General features: G+C 34.6%; 5 protein-coding genes across 6 annotated transcripts in view; 2 read left to right on the top strand and 3 right to left on the bottom strand.

Annotated features, from left to right (window-relative positions):
• Window positions 1-313: 313 nt before the first annotated feature.
• On the bottom strand, window positions 314-10,154 carry LOC135122772 (mRNA (2'-O-methyladenosine-N(6)-)-methyltransferase). Its single transcript, XM_064047191.1, has 6 exons — window positions 9,266-10,154; window positions 4,585-4,904; window positions 3,911-4,195; window positions 1,390-1,679; window positions 1,068-1,337; window positions 314-1,014 (listed from the first exon to the last, which is right to left on the bottom strand). The coding sequence occupies exons 1-6, from the start codon at window positions 9,900-9,902 to the stop codon at window positions 801-803; spliced, it is 2,016 nt and encodes a 671-aa protein (XP_063903261.1). The 5' UTR covers window positions 9,903-10,154; the 3' UTR covers window positions 314-800.
• Window positions 10,155-11,174: 1,020 nt separating this feature from the next.
• Window positions 11,175-14,332, top strand: LOC135122771 (elongator complex protein 3). Its single transcript, XM_064047190.1, has 7 exons — window positions 11,175-11,294; window positions 11,342-11,586; window positions 11,638-12,115; window positions 12,166-12,335; window positions 12,390-12,607; window positions 13,602-13,832; window positions 13,884-14,332. The coding sequence occupies exons 1-7, from the start codon at window positions 11,276-11,278 to the stop codon at window positions 14,305-14,307; spliced, it is 1,785 nt and encodes a 594-aa protein (XP_063903260.1). The 5' UTR covers window positions 11,175-11,275; the 3' UTR covers window positions 14,308-14,332.
• On the bottom strand, window positions 14,323-15,228 carry LOC135145575 (alpha-soluble NSF attachment protein-like). Its single transcript, XM_064077696.1, has one exon. It carries the CDS (start codon window positions 15,226-15,228, stop codon window positions 14,323-14,325), a length of 906 nt encoding a protein of 301 aa, XP_063933766.1.
• A 142-nt stretch (window positions 15,229-15,370) lies between these two features.
• On the bottom strand, window positions 15,371-18,784 carry LOC135122765 (proline-rich proteoglycan 2-like). Its single transcript, XM_064047182.1, has 2 exons — window positions 18,411-18,784; window positions 15,371-16,507 (listed from the first exon to the last, which is right to left on the bottom strand). The coding sequence occupies exons 1-2, from the start codon at window positions 18,633-18,635 to the stop codon at window positions 15,569-15,571; spliced, it is 1,164 nt and encodes a 387-aa protein (XP_063903252.1). The 5' UTR covers window positions 18,636-18,784; the 3' UTR covers window positions 15,371-15,568.
• LOC135122768 (aquaporin AQPcic-like) overlaps window positions 18,020-18,801 on the top strand; it is a 48,411-nt gene continuing 47,629 nt past the window's right edge. The window contains exon 1 of one of the 2 annotated variants that reach the window (XM_064047186.1): window positions 18,020-18,165. In XM_064047186.1, the coding sequence (XP_063903256.1) occupies window positions 18,129-18,165 (37 nt within the window). In that variant the 5' untranslated portion in view covers window positions 18,020-18,128. The remainder of the gene's footprint in view (window positions 18,166-18,801) is intronic. The other variant, XM_064047187.1, reaches the window with a different exon arrangement.

Genomic DNA, 18,801 nt, shown 5'->3' with positions numbered 1-18,801 from the left:
TAATAATGCGGTTTAATTATGATAAACAAAAGTAAAACACTTGGATTCAACACGTCGCTTTGTTGAAAAATGGAGGTTAGACTCTTCCAAATCTAACATACACTATTCCAAACTAATGACACCAGAAATAATCTTGTTGTTCAATGATCATTTAGAATTTTTGCGCGCATTAGTTTTAATTACATTAATAAAAAAATGACAAGTTACACTACAATGTAACACCATGACATGTTAAGTTTCAGAAGGAGAGAAACTTACAAAGTTTTTAAAATTAAACCATATAATAAAATGAATTTAAATTTAATTGTGACTTGAGAAAAGAAGACACTGTAACAGAGTTAAGCTGAACAAATCTCACAAATTTTAAAATGTACTATATTGGCAATACATTGTACAAGTTTTTGTAGAACTGCTATTAAATATTTAAAATATAAAAACAAGCATAAAATTACACAACAAATATACCTGCAGCGATGTACAAAGCGATCTGTTTATAAACTTATCAAAATCACTGTTTCCTTTGAATCTACATGTCTATATTTACAAAGATCTGAATTTATTACAATTCGCCAGGAAACTTGATATCAAAAGATTCAAATTCAAAAATTATCGAATAAGTGAATAAAATTTTCAGGTACTTTTTACAATAAGTGACGTTCGATAATTTACATTATAAATAGTGACAATATAAATTTGAATAAAGTACGAGTTAGATATAAATAAAATTCTTTTGAATATAAAAAATATAAATGCTTCTAAACTATACAAAAAAATATTGCAGTCAGGGTTTCTATACAATCTCACTGGACCAAAACGTCCTTATTATCAGAAGTACTGCCCTGTCGTGTGGGACTCAAAAGCTCTTGACGATCGCGTTCTCGCTCTCGACCTGGTCGAAACGCTTCCATAAGTGATTGCACCCTTTCTTCGGTTGGTTCCCATCTTTGGTGACCTGTCACGTTCTGCAGCCAAACTATCACTGTTCCGTGAGCAGACCTAATGTTTAACTCAGATCTAAAACCACCATTAGTCAAACAAAACACTTTCAAACCTCATGTACAAACTACCTATTTAAGACATGTTGAAATCCGTGCCTAAACTCGTGCTCGTACGCCGGTATCGTAACCTGTTTCCTTTTAAACTGACTCGCTTCTATTCGTAAAAGAGCGTTAGGCGTCGGTTCCCTGTAATCCGGCATAAGTACAACAAAGCTCAACGGTTCCGGACTTTCACTGAGCAATCTTTCCATATGATTGACCGCGGCTTCCATTAGCTCTTCGCTGTAAGGTGGGTGAACCTCGAAAGAGCCAGAAACAGCTTTCAGCTGTAAAAATGGCCTAGAAATCGTGAGTTTGAAACGACGGGTTATTGTTATTCGGAAATACGTACCCTCTACTACCAAAGTATGAATCACAATCGGCGAAAGCAGAACAATATTGTTTAAAATAACAATTTAAAGGGGAGGCGAAACATTCGAAAGTAACACCAAACGTTCGATTTAAACATTCGAAAACGGTTACAGGTAGTGAAGCTTGAGTTTCATGGACGTCCGAATTGGCGTTGTTCGATGATGGATTTACACCTAAGTATGTGGCGTAACGCTTCAACATTACCCACACTCGGGGAATAAAAAGCTCGAATTTTCTATCGTCGAAACAACTATGCCGGTATAAATGTTCCTAGGATGAAAAAACAAAAAATTGTAATTTAACTTGGACTAAATTTTACCTTAAACAACTTGATTTACATTTTTTATATATTTACAAATAGGAAGTTAATTTATTCTTATGACTAACACAAACACGTTATTACCCTAGCCCAAGACGACAGCGTAACTGTTGAAACGCGTCGAGAGTTGTTAAAATTTTCGGTATGGCGGAGACAATAACGTATTTCTGTTCTTAAAATTAAGTGTATGCTGAATGTTTAATTATAACACGAAAGGGTTAAACAGTGAAGCATTCTGTGAATTTTTTCCTGGCGGTGTTAGTACTTATTAATATATATACAAATATAACAACATTCCTTCTTTGTGTCTAAAATAGTTGGGTCGTTAACATGCAATATTTTTGTAGGACGCATTGCGCATTTCTCCAGTCTCTTTTTTCGAAATTGTCTTTAAAGATTATATTTTTTAAATAAAATTACCGAAATATGATTTTATTTCAAATAATTTTGAAACGGTGTTGAACTGAAATTACTTAAATTAATTAAAAACGGTCATTTCTGTTAGATTATCAAAAGATCAAAAGTTGTACACAAAATGGACCATTTCGGTCAACTTTTAGTTATAACTTGGAGGCTGCAAGTATGAAGCTATTTTTATTTTTTCGACATGATTTTTTCTGAACTCAACAAGAAGTGACTTCACCACATATAACATTTTTCATTTAAACTTTTTCAAAAAACTTTAAAAATATAAAATATACTGAGATTTAAATTAAATTACTTTATTTACAATAAAAATGAATAGTATGAAATATTACTTGACATGTTACTGATAAATAATGATAAACTGCAAAAAATAGTTGTTATATAATGTCAAAGAAGAAATAAAATAAATGATCTAACATTAACGTAATTCAATTAATTGCTTAAAAAATAAGACACCACGAATAAGGAAGCTAAATCTATTTTACTCAGATCTCGGGTAGACCTATGCTTTATTTTACGTGCCCATTAATTGGACACTGTTGGATAATATCGTGTTACCAATTTATGAAGCTAGAGTTCGTTAAACTTAAATTTTTCGAGGACATTAATTTGCTGGGTAGAGTACTACTTGTTGCCATAATAGTTTTTTAACTTATTTAATTTTGTATCTCTTCGTTCCCGTGATTACAATATCGAGAATAAAATAAATCACACCCATGATTTCGGCCAGTTTCAAATTTTGAATGATTCTTCTCATTTTCAAGTTTTCAGCTTTTTATGAAATTATGATAAAATACATAATTATCTATACATATTCGCCCTCTTGCTCGTTACCAAGACAAAAGAAAAAGAGTGGGAACAGAAGCAGCATTTGCATTGTACATTCTATTCTTATTTTCAAAATTTCCATTTACCACTATATTATTGCTTGCAATTTTTATTAATTCATTCGATACACCGGGTTGGCAAAAATTCAAAGAAAATATAGTAATAATAATAAATAATCACGTCTCATTTAACATTTTTACAGTTTTGCCGAACCAGTAGTAGCAGATAATTAATTTCAACTTTACAAAATAGCCAATATTTAATTTGAAATGAATTGCCATGTTTTAAAATATTTGGATATGGTTAATTACGGATTAAATATATTATTATTGTTTATGCCCCAAAAACGTTAATTATAACTTGACACAAAAATCAATTATTTCTCTCTCATTTGGTAATTAGCGCATCAATATCACGGAATGCGATAATAAAACCGAGCTTTTTGTTGTAAACGCGATGTGTTTTGAGTAATGAAAATTGAAACCATCACATTTTTAATGTGTACGTAAATGCGTTTCAATATTAATTGAAAATATTTATAATTTAAAGGTTTTAATTCTTTTAGGACGACCTCCAGTTTATTTGTATTGAGAAGGGTACGTCGTTAGTATTGATTATAGACTTTATTTATTTTTGTTATTAAAATCAGTCACTACAAAATGTAAATATATGTGAATATGTTACAAATTTTAATTAATAAAAAATTTCAGCACCTAAAAATAGCGGAAACTCATGATATATTAACAGGATATTGATTAGTTTCCAATATGTAAAGCAAAACTTGAGAATATAATTTCGGTAGAAACCGTTTTCTTTGACCCTAAAAATAGGAGTCCCTGATTGCCTCCAAATACAAGAAAGATCTTGAGTGTAAAAATTAATACGTAATGAAATAAAAATATTTAATAAAGCTTAAAACACAACTTACTAATTTTTGGAGATGCGTGCTGTTGATAACAAGCGTGTCTCCCTGAAATCGTAATAAGGCTTGATCTCTGTCGGGCAAATATTCAACAACTGGCAGTCTAGGACATCCGATAACAAATTGAACAGGGTAACACCAAACTTTTCTAGTCGTAGTCATTGGTATGACGGGCGGGAGTTCCATCCCATGCTCTTTTAAAATAGCATTAGATTTTTCCCTAACTTTTTTGGCATATTCACACGATAAATTGTAAATTTTCAAACATATACCTTCCACAGAAGATTTTACCTAAAACAACAATATAATTAATACACAAGAATTTACAATCACATAAACTTTTTAATCAACTTTATTCTCTTATTTCAATTGTTTTGAAAAAACAAAATTGATGTCACTGTCGGGTAAACTATACTATCAGATAACTTATGCTAAAGTCCATTCATACACATTACAAACGTATTCGTCATGATTACTTGAACAATCTTTCAGTAACAAAATCCCCGTGAACTAATGATATGCTTGTGAAATTTTTACACGTGTTCGCCTGTATCGCATTTTCTTCAAAACGAAACAATTTTTTCATCTTTGATAAATATCCACGTCGCGATTTTAGCAATTTCACGTAGCAAAATAAAAAACCACTTACATACATATAGCGACATATGTTGGATATTTACCGTTTCTGTTAGATGCGGTTGGCACTGTTGTTTCAAATGTGCTAGTCTATCTTGAAAATCATCATACGTCGCTCCCACAGTCTTCCTAAGCCACTGAAACGTTTCGTCCACATTCCACTTGACAACTTTCCGACTTTCAGCTTCAGCGTTTCTCGATTCCATAATTTTTTTTGCGGCCTCTGCGTACCGAGATAATTGTTTCCTAGCATCTCCGGTAAATTTCGGTCTAACTAATTTAATAGGGATATCGTTCATGATTTCTTTATACATAGATAATGAGATTTCTGGATAACAATTGCTTGGCAGTAAAGGATCGTACCCTGAAACAGAATAAATACGTGTCGTTATTTTTGGGTCGTTACTTGTAAACTTTACGATCTAAATAATGCATTTATGGTTTTCTTTTATATTCAAAGAGTTCATTATCATAATATTGTGTTGCAAGTGTGGCCCTGGAGGAAGTTTCTGAATTTTAATTTAAAGACGCTACAATGTTGTCGACGAAAATATATTTAAGTTGATTTTATGGAGCTTAAAGTTTAGTTCAATTAATGAGATTAATATTAACGTTTCGTTACAAATTCTACTGAAATATGTCGTTTTTGAAAACTTTTTTTTCAGACGTATTTAAACGGAGCATAAGTTAAATGAAGATTAACATAAAAGACGTGAATGCCATATTTTCAACTTTGGAACATTATGCAATTAAGCTTGATAACTTATTCCACCGAGTGGGGTGCACTTATTTTTTTTTAAAGGTTTGAAATTGCATATCTAATTACAGGAAAATTATCCACACTCTTAACCCCGTGTTTGCTGCCATTATGAGATTTGTTTGAAAGATTGCAGGTTGTGATAATAATATGCACATACATTTCACAAGACGCAGTATGAATAATCCAAAACAAAAATGTATTTACAATCCTTGGGATGGGGTCATATCACATATTATTTGGTTAACGAAATAAATGTTAATTTTTTTAACGAAAAGATTTTTATGGTTACCTATTGAATAACTACGAGTACTTTTCAAAATTCAAAACAAGTGAAATTTGGTATTGTAGCCTAGAAAAGCAAAGGTTTGTAGTATCCTATGATGTAACAAGTTACCACTACTCTGTACTTTTAAATTGCTTGAACATGTTTTGAGTGGATCTTTTTATTAGTCTTTCTATTTGTAGTTTCAGGTTATGAGGGCGATAATAGTAGAATATGTAATAGACTTTTATATTTTATCTCTATTATTAGGAACATCTTGGCTAGACTTTTCTCATTTTACGGAATTTAATATATGTAGTATAAAATGGGATGAGTCTTGCGACGTTCGGCTACTAACATTTAATGGAGTAAGGTTGATAAGAACTAACATTTATTCGAAATGTATTATTATGGACATTGACATTGACTTTTACCTGTGGATAATAACAGTGTATAATGATAATTTTTACATCAGTATGTAGTTGACATAACTTTAATCACACAACGTTTTAAACGTCTTTTTAAACTCTACATTTATAACTTGATTGAGTCTGCTTATGTATATAAAGAAAACACTACAAATAACTACATATTACTGGTCTAGTTCAAACGCGGTTAAAAAAAATATATATAAAAAATTAAAAGTAAGTTGTTTTTATATTCTCTATATTTTGTATTTTTTTTTTTTCTTAATATGAGTAGTTTTTTTCACAACAAGAAACTTAAAACATGTTTAAAATGGTAAATTTTTGCAGGGAAATATGGATTTTGCAATTATACTACGCCCCTCGATGAGTCAACGAATGAAAAGTTAATCACAAATGAGATCGGGGCGGGTATAGGTGGAGCTTAATTTTTGGCTTCCTTTTTTACTTGGTAATTATAGTTGTATTTGAACACGTTTTTTAAAGAACATATTTCAGATGGTAATTTCTTCGAGAAAAATAAGGATTTTGCAATTAAGCTCCGCCCCCGGCTCACGATGATTAAAAACATTAGCAGCATTAAAACAGGGCGGGTGGGCGGGGCTTATATTTAGCCTTTTTTACTTAATACACGTTCTTTTTTCATAACAAGAAATTTAAAACATGCTTAAGATGGTAATTTTTTGTAGGAAAATATGGATTTTGCAATTATGCTACGCCCCTCGGTCTGACAACGAATGAAATAATTAATCACAATTGTCATAGAATAATAGCCATAATACAATAATCCAGTATAATCTAGATAATTTTGCCCAATTTGCAAGCACTTACGAGTTATCAAGTTTTTAAATCGTCACAGTCGCCAAATAAAAAAAAAGTCGGTCGAAAGTAATTAAGACTGAACTTCCCTTACCTCTAAAGTATAGTCGAACGAATAGAGCTTCTTCGAAAAATATTAAAATTTATTTTGCGAATTTTATTTTTGTCTTTATGATAACCGATATAACTTAAAATAAAGATATGTATCGCCTATTACAGTCCAGCTAGAGAAACTTGCTATGCAGACAATATTAAATTATTATTAAATAAGCTACAATACTCAGCTTAAGTTAATGAATGCGGTGACTAAGATTTGGTCTTTAAATGTTGATCTACTCATCGGTATGAATGATTAATTATTAAATCGTCTAAACACACAATATTTCTTCAAAATTTCTTTTATGTCAAAATTTAAATAATCACCCGATACCACATAATATATTAAGCCCTATTTTTCGAACATTTATGAAATCATTTTTTTTTTTTTTTTAGATAACTTCATCATTTTTTTGTAAATATGAATAGATTAATATTGACATGTATAACATAACATTGTAACATACAGCTTTAGTTCTTTAATAATGAAAATTGATCAATTGACTAAAATAAACGAATCATATTTTTCGTTCCATTCTCTCTAGACTCATGAAGTTATTGCAACAATTTTCAATACCAAACAAACCCCTGTAGAAGTCGTTCGATCAAAATTCATTATTTTAAAACTGGGAAACTGTATGTTCAAAATGTTTTTATTAATAAAATAATAAAATAAATTGGGTCATTTTATGTAAAGAAATAAATATCGATATAAAATATCTTGGGGCAAATTTTACAAATTTTATAGATGGGCGTAACAAAAAAAAAAAATTTTAAATTTTACAACACAATAACTCAGTCATAAAGGATTTTATTAAAAGATATCATACTTCATAATATATGTATAGTTGACACGTGTTGCACGTATCCAACCCGGGTACAGTTAGGTTGGTAACGCAGTTCAAGATTGTGCAACCCATTTGGTAATCTGAGTGAGGTACTGTTGGTAGCACTATTTTGACTACTTGTTACGCGGGAACGAAAGTTTGAGTTATTAGCCAAAAGTGCTACATTTGTACAACCAAGAAACGAGCATTTTATACAAGATGTACACATTTTTTTCTACAACTGTTATAATTTTATTTCATAAAGTTGTACACGTTTGCCTTTGAATTATGTAAATCAGTCGTATGTTTAACATATTGAACTATTTCTATTACATTGTTGAAGCATTTACCATTTCTGTTAATAAATTTATACTTGGGTTGCTAAGCAATAAAAATTCATAAGCTCTCAGTAACAAAATCTGTAATAAATTTATTGATATCTTATCAATAAATGACTTAATGTTTCAGTAAGTATCAACAAATTTTCCTTGAATTTGGTGGAACTGTCACCTCACCACCTAACTTCTAGCTGTCAAAATTGACAGGGTTGATAGTGACATTTAATTTAAATCAAAATTTGTTATCGATTATGATTAAAATGTCATAACCTAACTTTCTTCAGCGCTTAAAAGTGACATGGCGCCAACCAAGAAAAATTTCTCAAAATTGGTTAATTCTATTGCCAACTTAAACGGAATTTTGTTGACCACACTGTACTTTATATATTTATGGTTTTGTTTATTGCTATTACTGCTCCTATGACTAATAGAAGTCATAGAAGTAGAAGATATAGTGAACCAAGAGTTATAAGGTTATATGGCCATCATAAAAGTAGTTGACCGCAAATAAATACCCCCTTTGTGTGGTCGCACTAAGCTTACCGGTTGGCAATAAATCATCTTCTAAACATTTCTTGCTCATATTTACCAGGGCCAGCTTTCAAAGCGAGTGGTTATTTCGGAACCCTCAGCGGGTGCAGGTAGTAAAGAAATAGTGGAGTGGTGGATTTTCATATTTAGTGAAAGCCGCCCCTGAACGAAACCACAAGAGCCGGTCGAGCTGCAGTAGACACGTTATTTACGACCCTAAAACCTTTTCTATTGTAAACAACTTAACTTCGACACAATGGGATGATTTTATGATGGCCATATAACCTTATAACTCTTGGTTCACTATATATAGTTTTAACTCACTGTAGGGCATTTTGTTTTGTTGTTAATGAAGTTATGCATCTTTTATCAACAATGATGACCTCAATCACTCCACATTACATAAACAGAAGCGACATAAAGATATTCCTGTTTCATAACATGTAACTTTGAACCTTTAAGAACACATATTGTAAACCTTTACCATATACCATATTTAATTCGTTGGTGTTTTGTAGTGTATGTGATATATAACGATAAAAAAAAAAAACGCTCGGTTAATGATACTTTTAAGTAATATTTAATTTATTTATAAATCATGTGTAAGGATCAAATAAAAATAAAAGTAAACGTTAAAGGCATAATAATTGGTTAAAAATGCAGATACCTGAATCAATAACCTTGCGTTCCATCATCCACCTGTTGAAGGAGTCCTTCGGGGCATCTATAGACTCTCTAGAGTGACATAACTCTTGATAGCACTGCCTCAACTTGGCCAAAAGACTGCACCTGTAGGCCTCAACCTCAGGATGTGAATGCATGTAACTACAAGGACTTCGTTCTAAAATGATCACATTTGTTGGCACATCCAAATCCCAAGGCCCTGCAAGAACAAATTTTTTTGCCTGTGGCCCATTCAAGTCCTCTGACGCTCTTCGTTTGGCCACAGGCAACGGGGTCGTAGGCAAAGGAAGACTCGGGGGCGGCGCACAAATTCCCAACGGATCGGTGATCGGATCGAACTGGGGCTTAATCATAGGCATTTCCCATAAGCTCTCTCCCGTTAATTTGTTCCAAAAGTACGGGCGATTTTCCCTTTTCGACCAAAATTTCCTCCAACCTTGCTGGGTCAGTTCGAAAGGCAGGTCGAACTCTAGGCCGCCGGGGTTGATGGGGGCGCCTTGGGGGGTCGTGGGGATGGGCATATTGACGTGCTGTGGGGGAATAGGGCTCACGTTCGTGTTGTCCAGTGGGGGCCAAATGGGCCGGCCTTCCGGACCCTTCACGTCGATCTCCTCGTTCATTGTTTATGTTTGTATTATGGTGTTGTAGAGCCAGGATTTTTCGTCAAATGACCACTAATAGTCTCTCGTTAACGCGTCCATTTTGTTTACTTTCACTGGGTACTGAAATTTTAAACGGTTTGGTTGGGTTAAATTCGTGTTTATATTACGCGATGCATTTCATTCATGATTTACGCAGAAAATTTTGGTACACCTCCACCCAGACGCCATTTGCTGACTGAGAAAAACGCTAAAAACATTCCGTTGTCGAGCGGTACGCCAGAAAATTAACGCGGATAGAGGCGGAACTACGAGAAGAGGGCGCTGTTTTCAGCCATGGGCGTGCCAAATAAGGGGCTGATTGAGGTTGCTTATTTTTGCATTTTCGATTCTGAATTCACAGAAATAGAGATTATTAATTAACTGCCCTAGAAACTAGAGAAAATAAAGGCGTATATATACCGTTCAGAATGTTTTTAGATAAAGAATGTATATAAAATGATACAACATTATATAAAATGGTCGTTTAAAGAATACTAATATCTGCTCCTTTCAGTTATACAACTTCTGAAATAAAAAAAAATCCTCAGTTACTTTTAATTTTGGTGGAATTATTTTTTAAATTTAATTTCGAAGTGATATTGAACCATTTTGGTAAATCCAAGTTTCGTCGAGGTACACGAATGTTAAATCCTCACAAGAATTTAGAAACTGCAGGAATTTTCTCAATAAAGTAATTTTTGCTGCAACAACATGTTTTTGTTCACATACAATTTTGCGACCGTTTACCTCCCTATGTTTTAACCCATCCATTTCAGAATTTTGAACAAAGTTGTTCGCCTCCCCTTTAAATTCCAAATCTCCAAATTAGTCGTTGCAGTCTTTTCTAAATACATAATTTAAAAAAGTGTCAGTGGGTTTTCGCTTGCCAGCAGATCCAGTTTTCAAAAATTTTCTCTGGAGTTGGGTGACTGAGCTATTAAAATTTTTTAATTAACAAATATTTAAAAACTTTGAAAGTCACAGGAAATATGTTCACTATTCCCATCATTAACTCTTCACACCTGAGTTGGGGAGTATCTTTTTTCATTTGTAGATAAAACCTTTTCACTGAAAATTTTTGTTGTAACAATATTTTCAGCATAACTTTTGCAGCTTGATAATATGATTTCTAAAGAACTAGATTTAATAATACCATAATTGATAGTAAAAATTAATAGTTTATTTATATCTCTAATCCTTGTTACGCCAATGGCCCTAAATATCAAAGTTGATAATTTTACGTCACGTCAACGTGAACTGACATAACCTTCAAATAATTTATAACTTTATAAGTGCTCACAGATATACAGAAGAGTTGTTAATATTTAATTGTCTGTTTTATTTATGTGAAAATGGGGAAAAAACGCAATGGTAAAAATAGTCCTTACTGATTACATCAATTATATATTTTTTTGTAGAATTTTCCCACTTAACTTTAGAAGAAAAGAAAGTTATAACAGTCGCCGAAATCGTACAACTTTTAATTAAAGCACAAAATGAGAAGCGAGACGTTAATTTGAACTCTTTAAAAACACGTATTTCAGCGAAATATGGCCTGGAAAGTTCGCCACGTTTGGTTGACATAATCGCAGCAGTCCCAATTAACTACAGAAAAGCTTTGGTTCCAAAACTTCTAGCAAAACCAATACGAACTGCGAGTGGGGTAAAACTTCCAACTAATAAACTTAATATAATCTAATTCAAACCTTTTTAGATTGCCGTAGTTGCTGTCATGTGCAAACCTCACAGATGTCCCCATATAAATATGACTGGCAATATTTGTGTATACTGTCCCGGTGGACCTGATTCAGATTTTGAATATTCCACCCAAAGTTACACAGGATATGAGCCAACATCAATGAGAGCTATCAGAGCAAGGTATGACCCTTATCTGCAGACTAGACACAGAGTGGAACAGTTGAAGCAGTTGGGACACTCAGTTGACAAAGTTGAGTTTATTGTGATGGGTGGAACATTTATGAGCTTGCCAGATGACTATCGAGATTATTTTATCAGAAATTTGCATGACGCTTTATCAGGACACAAAAGCAGCTCTGTGGAAGAAGCTGTAAAGTACTCAGAGAGATCCAACACTAAATGTATCGGTATTACTATTGAAACACGTCCTGATTATTGTTTGCAGAAACATTTGTCAGATATGTTGAACTATGGATGTACTAGACTTGAAATAGGTATACTTTGGGATTTTTTGCATCCATTTTGTAATTTTCATGTTTCATAGGTGTACAGTCTGTTTATGAGGATGTAGCTAGAGATACCAACCGTGGACATACTGTTAAGGCAGTCTGTGAAACTTTTAATTTGGCAAAGGATGCAGGCTACAAAGTTGTAGCACACATGATGCCTGACTTACCCAATGTAGACTTGGAGCGCGATATTGAACAATTTATTGTAAATGAATATGACATAGGGTGCATATTTTTCTTGTTCATGAATATTTTGTAGGAATTTTTTGAAAATCCAAACTTTAGAGCAGATGGATTAAAAATTTATCCAACTTTGGTGATCCGTGGTACTGGTCTTTATGAGTTGTGGAAAACTGGAAGATATAAAAGTTATCCTCCTTCAGTTCTTGTTGATTTGATTGCAAATATCTTGGCTTTAGTTCCTCCATGGACTAGAGTATATAGAGTTCAAAGGGATATACCTATGCCTCTTGTTAGGTAAGAGTACAAACAAGTGACAATATTTTTTTAGTACCTGCTATGATATGATAGATTTTGGCAAATGACATACCTTCTAAGAAAAGAAAGGATGGCTAATTTTCGGACATAGTTGAAAAATGGTGGAAAATGTCAAAAGTGCCAAAATCAGTCTTATATTATCAAATACTAACCCCGCCCACCCACCCTCTGTTTTCTTAGAAAGTGTGTCATTTGCCAAATTTATTTTAGCAGGTACTAGCCCCACCCACCAACCTTCTCTGGTGTTAAAGGGTATCTCATTTGCCAAAATTTATCTTAGATTAGCAGTTACTAATCCCACCCGCCCACCCTTTCTTTTCTTAGAAGGTATGTCATTTGTTAAAATCATTCTTATACTAGCTAGTGGCTGCGGGGCTGGTAGCTGCCAAGATAAAACTAATTTTGGCAAATGACATAGCTTATAAGTAAAAAAGGTGGTGGGTGGGCGGGGTTAGTACCTGCTAAGATAAAACTGATTTTGGCAAATGACATATTTTCTAAGCAAAGAAAGGATGGGTGGGCGGGGCTAGTACCTGCTAGGATAAGACTGATTTTGGCAAATAAAATCCCTCTAGAAACTTCAAATCTGACAGCTAATATTTTTATACAACTTAATAAACCAAATTATTCAAGTTCAGGTTTACCAACTCTCTCAATCAATTTTGATGACTCTGTATATATGTAGTGCAAATGTAATTCAATTTTATAATTTCCCGCTAGTTAAATGCATGTAACGACTAGACTTCCTAGAAATTTGATTATCATGAGTCAACCAAAATTTTAACAAAGGCAGTTATATTGACTCTCTTTTATTTGCTTATGCCCCTTTGGATCAATAACGGGTAGCAGCTATTAAAAAACGATGACTAATGCGAAAAATGATACTCATATTAGATAGAGACAGAGTATGTAAATACTTCCCATTTCATAAGCTCCAGTAGTGCCAACTTAAAATTTCGCTTTTTGTATTTAGCTCAGGAGTCGAACACGGGAATCTCCGAGAATTAGCTTTACAGCGAATGAAAGATTTAGGACTAAAGTGCCGCGACGTAAGAACCCGTGAAGTTGGAATTACTGAGATCCACGAGAAAGTGAGGCCCAACGACGTTGAATTAATAAGACGCGATTATTATGCAAACGGGGGTTGGGAAACCTTTTTAAGTTATGAGGATCCAGAACAAGACATTCTGATTGGCCTGTTGCGGTAAGTCAAGTCTGCGCAAGTTAAGTTGTCTTTACAATAAAATCACTCCAGGTTGCGAAAATGCACTGAACAAACAACATACAGACCTGAACTACGTGGAAAATGCTCTGTAGTGCGCGAACTTCATGTTTATGGCAGCGTGGTACCTGTTAGTGACCGCAACGTAAAGAAATTTCAGCACCAAGGTTATGGTTCACTTTTGATGGAAAAAGCCGAAAATATAGCGATTAATGAACACAAATCGGATAAAATTGCCGTTATTTCGGGAGTAGGAACGCGTAATTATTACAGGAAGCTTGGATATGAACTTGAGGGGCCATACATGGTGAAGTCCTTAAAGCCTGACTTATATAAAAGCGTGTTCAGTTGTGTTGATGGAGCGCCAGTTCCAAAAAATAGTCCAACTTACACGAGAAAAAAATGGACACTGAATGATGAAGAGTGGTTGGAGCAGTTTGATGCAGAAAATAAGTAATACATTATTTTATCATTATAACAAATTTGGTTCTTTTATTTGATCCCTGATTTTCAAAAGTACTTTAGTGTGCCAGGTGTCCAAACGAGAGAGATCATCATATTCTCTAACAGCTTTGCTAAAGCCGTCTTCATCTGCATCTTCAATAGACTCGATGATTCTTCTTAAAAGATGAAATTGTCTACTGATCTCAAAATTCGGATATTTCTCCACATACGTCTTCAGAGCATGTTTTGCATTCAACAGATCAATACACAAGTGACACAACACAGCTTTAAACAAACTATCTTTAGCGTTGTACTGTAAGATCTGCGTCTTCAAGTCATAAAAGGCGATTTCTTGATAAATATTGATCGCTTTGTTGTAGTTTCCGAACTCCGATGACGCATAGTCGGCGACTTTCAACAAACATTTCTTCGAGTAAACATAATTATCTTCAACTCTGTAATAATCAGCTGCCTGCTCATAATGTTGCACGCTTTCCTCCAGTTCTAGACCTTGTTCGTACAGTTCTGCTATTTTATTGTGCAGCTTTGCCGCCATCGTAAAGCGACCCAAATCTACGTAGATTTCTATAGCGCTCAGCAGGAACTTGATGGCGTTGTTGACATCAAATTTTTCGAGACATTTTGCCGCCTGAACGTAATCATTGGCGGCTTCCGAACGGTTGTTGTGTTCCAAATTTAGATCACCTGACAATTTATAGGCCGTACTTGCTTGAAACCAGTTTTTGGAAAGTCTGTACAAGTTGCCTGCTTTCTGGTAGCACTCGATTGCGTCTTCTGTGCGGTTCTTGTAGGACCCGAAGATGGTCTGGAAAAAACTTTTAGGAGATAACTTCTTTTCGGCTTCTGAAATTAATTGGCGAGCTTGTTCTTCAGCTTGAGAAATTAACTGGCGGGCTTGGTCGGGTTGAGACATGTCGTGATGTAGTTTTATAAATTAGTGTCTATTTTGACATATCTGATACACAATGTCTGGCAACAGACGAATTTCTTATACACAATAAAACAAACACTGTAGCTCTGTAGGGTACTAATTCTTACAGATAGGAACCAGCCAATATCGTTTCAAATTTATTATAATTCAGGGTCATACAAAAAACACTAACATATCACACTAGATCCTTGAAAAAACAAGAAAAAAGATGAATACAGTTTACAGCAAATCAGTTAATTCTTCAAAACTCATTTAAATGTACGTAAGTACATTAATAAAATTACTGTCCTAAAAAATTCGGAAAATATTTTACAAAATACTTCTACTGAGGATTTGGCTGTGGGGCGTAATTGTACCCATACTGTCCCTGCGGAGGCGGCGCTTGTCCTGCGGGAGGTCTCGGATACTGATACGCCTGAGGCTGTCCTCCATACTGCGGCTGTGGAGGATACCCAGGTTGCGGAGCATACCCATAATTACTGGGAGGGCCTGCCGGAGGATACCCTTGAGGTGTATTAGGAGTATACCCCCCAGTGGGATTTGACGGTTGCGAGTTAGGTGGGTAAGGAGGTTGGTACGGTTGGGAGGTGGTGGGAGAAGTTGTGGAAGTGACTGCCGGGCTCTGGTTACTATTGGGAGGGGCTGAAAAAGGCGGAGACTGAGTATTATTAGGTCCGTAGTTCTGGGGAGATGTGCTTGGTTGGTTAGGATATGACGCCGGGGAAGTTTGCGGTTGGCTGGATGGAGGGGGAGGAGCGTAGCCCGGCTGGGGCGGATACCCTTGCGGGTAGTTCTGAGGGGCCGTGGAATTGGGGTACGGACCGCCGTTAGGGTACGAGCCGGGTTGAGATTGGGGCGGCCCCGTCGGAGGAGGGTAGGGGCCGGCGCCCGGCTGGGGCGGGGCTCCGCCCGGGGGAGGCGTGCCGTATCCTGGCTGTTGGTAGCTGTTGTGCGCTGTTGTCGATGGTGGTTGTCCGTAGTTTGCTTGAGCGTTTGAGGGGGGATACACGGGAGGTTGATTTGCGGGATATTGGTTTTGGTGGGGGTAGGCGTTACCTTGAGGGGGGTATTGGCCAGGGGCGGGGTATTGGTTCTGTTGGTAACCTCGTTGGGGGTAGGGGTTAGCGGGAACGCCAGGTCGTTGTGGTCCGGGAGGCTGTCTATAGCCCGGTTGTTGTTGATGGTTAAAATTATTCATGTGTTGCTGATCAATGTTGGGCGGTTGACCATGCGTTGGTGGGGGTGCCTGCGTTTGCAACATCTGAATAGAAAATAGGTTTAAAGAATGGGGGAGGTTAATCTGAAAACTAGACTCTTATACAATAACTAATTTTCATAACGATATGGTTTTCATTAATTTAAAAGCTAGATGGAGACAACTAAATTTTATAGTGGTTCCAAGTAAATGGTTGGCTTGCTTATTTAATTCGTGGTGATATTTTTGTGGTATTTACAGGCGATGCTTGAGTTGAGAATAAGCTGAATTATATAAAAAAAGAACGATGACTGTTTTACATTGACGATTGTTTAATTCAAATAACACCAACCACAAGGCAAACTATTACTAAATTTCTCACTAGATCTAGATCTCACTAGATTTTACCAATTTAATTTATCAGAACTTATCACTTAACCACTGTTAACTAACTGAACTACGATGCAATATAAACCGGACGAAATTTAGTCATGGTTTCCAGTTAATCGCGGTTAGCTAACCCAGATTAAAAAAGACATTCGGTGGAAACGGGCATGAGTTTTTTCTGATAATAAAGTGGTGAAGGTATTCCAAGCAGGTGGTGTCTAAGAAGCTGATTTTTACTACACTTCTTTACAAAAAAAAAGCCACAATGTTTTCGGTACTTACGATTTATTTATAGGGCTTTGTAATCCGAAAACGAGAATTTTAAATTTTTTTGTACCCATTTTTGAGAATATATTTCTGTTTCACAAGTAATTTCTTAATTAATATTCTGAAATAATCTACAACTAATAATCTAAAGCTTAAAAATGAATGCAAATTTTACCGATGAATACTGTGACCGTCGCCTGTTGTTTTTTTTTATCCTTCGGTCAATTCATACATCTCTATTTTCAAAATTTATACCCACACTATAATAATTTTTCGTTAAAACTGCTATAAATATTCATTTATTTTATATATCGCTACATATAATAGTATATTTACAAATAAATATGAATTCCACTGCCTAAAAAGTTTAGTTTGCCTTTGACGTTGAAACCAGGTCAATTATTTTTTTTTATAATGATATGCTTGGGTGCTAGAGACCAAACACCAAATGTAAAGAATGTAACTTTTTTTAGGTTCACAAGGCCAACAACTACTACAACTTCAACAATTCAACATTTTAATAAAACAAAAAATATCGAATAACAAGCCATATAATAAAAGCATTTTTTTTAAAGGACTAATCAAAATGCTAGGAAATTTTTACATCAGGGGCGTTTAAATCGTCATACGAGTTAACATGACTAAAATTTGATTATTTATTATAAAACATTAGTTTATTGAAGTTGTTGTGACAGTTATTTTTAAAATTGTAATAAAAATGGAAGGCCACTCAGTAAAGTATAATACACTCAAAGCTTAACTGAATTTATGATTTGTATGTGAGGCTGAATTTAAGTAAATAATAGAAACAATAGAAACAATAATTTTGTAATTCCTCCACAGAGGTTAGTAACATAAGTTATGTAAATGTTGAACAAAGATTATTACGAACAAGGAATACATTAGCAAAGTTGTGAGTTTAAGAATTAGTCGAATCTCTAGTAGCTACATTTAGCTATCTATAAGCTATATACGGTTTCAACAGTAAGTTTTTTCGTCTTTGAATCCACTTTGTTCAGGTTACAAGACTGCAATGTATCCCCGGGATTCTTCAATACAATTACCTCAAGGTTAGTGGAAACTTACTTATAAGGTGTAGAATAACGGATTTTCTTAACTAAAAATAGGTACATAACAAAACTATTTCATACATTCCTAATCTCGGATCTACATTTATTGCTAGTAGTAATAGAAGCTATGCTCTACTATCAACATTGTTTATAAATCATTTGACCACTAAAACACCACCTTTCGTTATTACTCAACAGTTATTCAGAATTCAATGAATGGAAACACAATCTCTTTGTTTACTTACTGGTAGGAAAGAATGCACATTTTGTGCCGAGTCTGCTATAGTCGCCAAATAAGTCAAATTTCGGTGTAGAGCCTGTTGATATTGGAGAACTTCCGGAGCTTTTCCTTTGCTTTGATATTCTTGAATTGTTTGAATCAAATGTCCATTTTCATCCAACATTTTCTGCACTTGAGCTGGGTTCGGCGGAGGTCGATTACCCCCCCGTTGACCAAAACCCACAGACATCGCCACTTTATTTCTTCCTTTTCACCACTTTTCAGACAATCTTTGCGTATACTTTATTGATAAATAGCGCTTCGGGTATCTAGAACATAGCCTCTCGCTCGAGTTCACAGAGGTTTTTTTAGTGACATTTCTGAGTTGGCGGTAACTTACAAAAAAAATACTAAAA

This window comes from Zophobas morio, unplaced genomic scaffold, assembly GCF_036711695.1.
Source record: "Zophobas morio isolate AGI-343-1 ecotype UQ-CSIRO unplaced genomic scaffold, CSIRO_AGI_Zmor_V1 ptg000005l, whole genome shotgun sequence".
Lineage (NCBI taxonomy): Eukaryota > Metazoa > Arthropoda > Insecta > Coleoptera > Tenebrionidae > Zophobas > Zophobas morio.
Note: the sequence above shows the minus strand (reverse complement) of the source record. Positions and strands in the feature narration are given on the sequence as shown.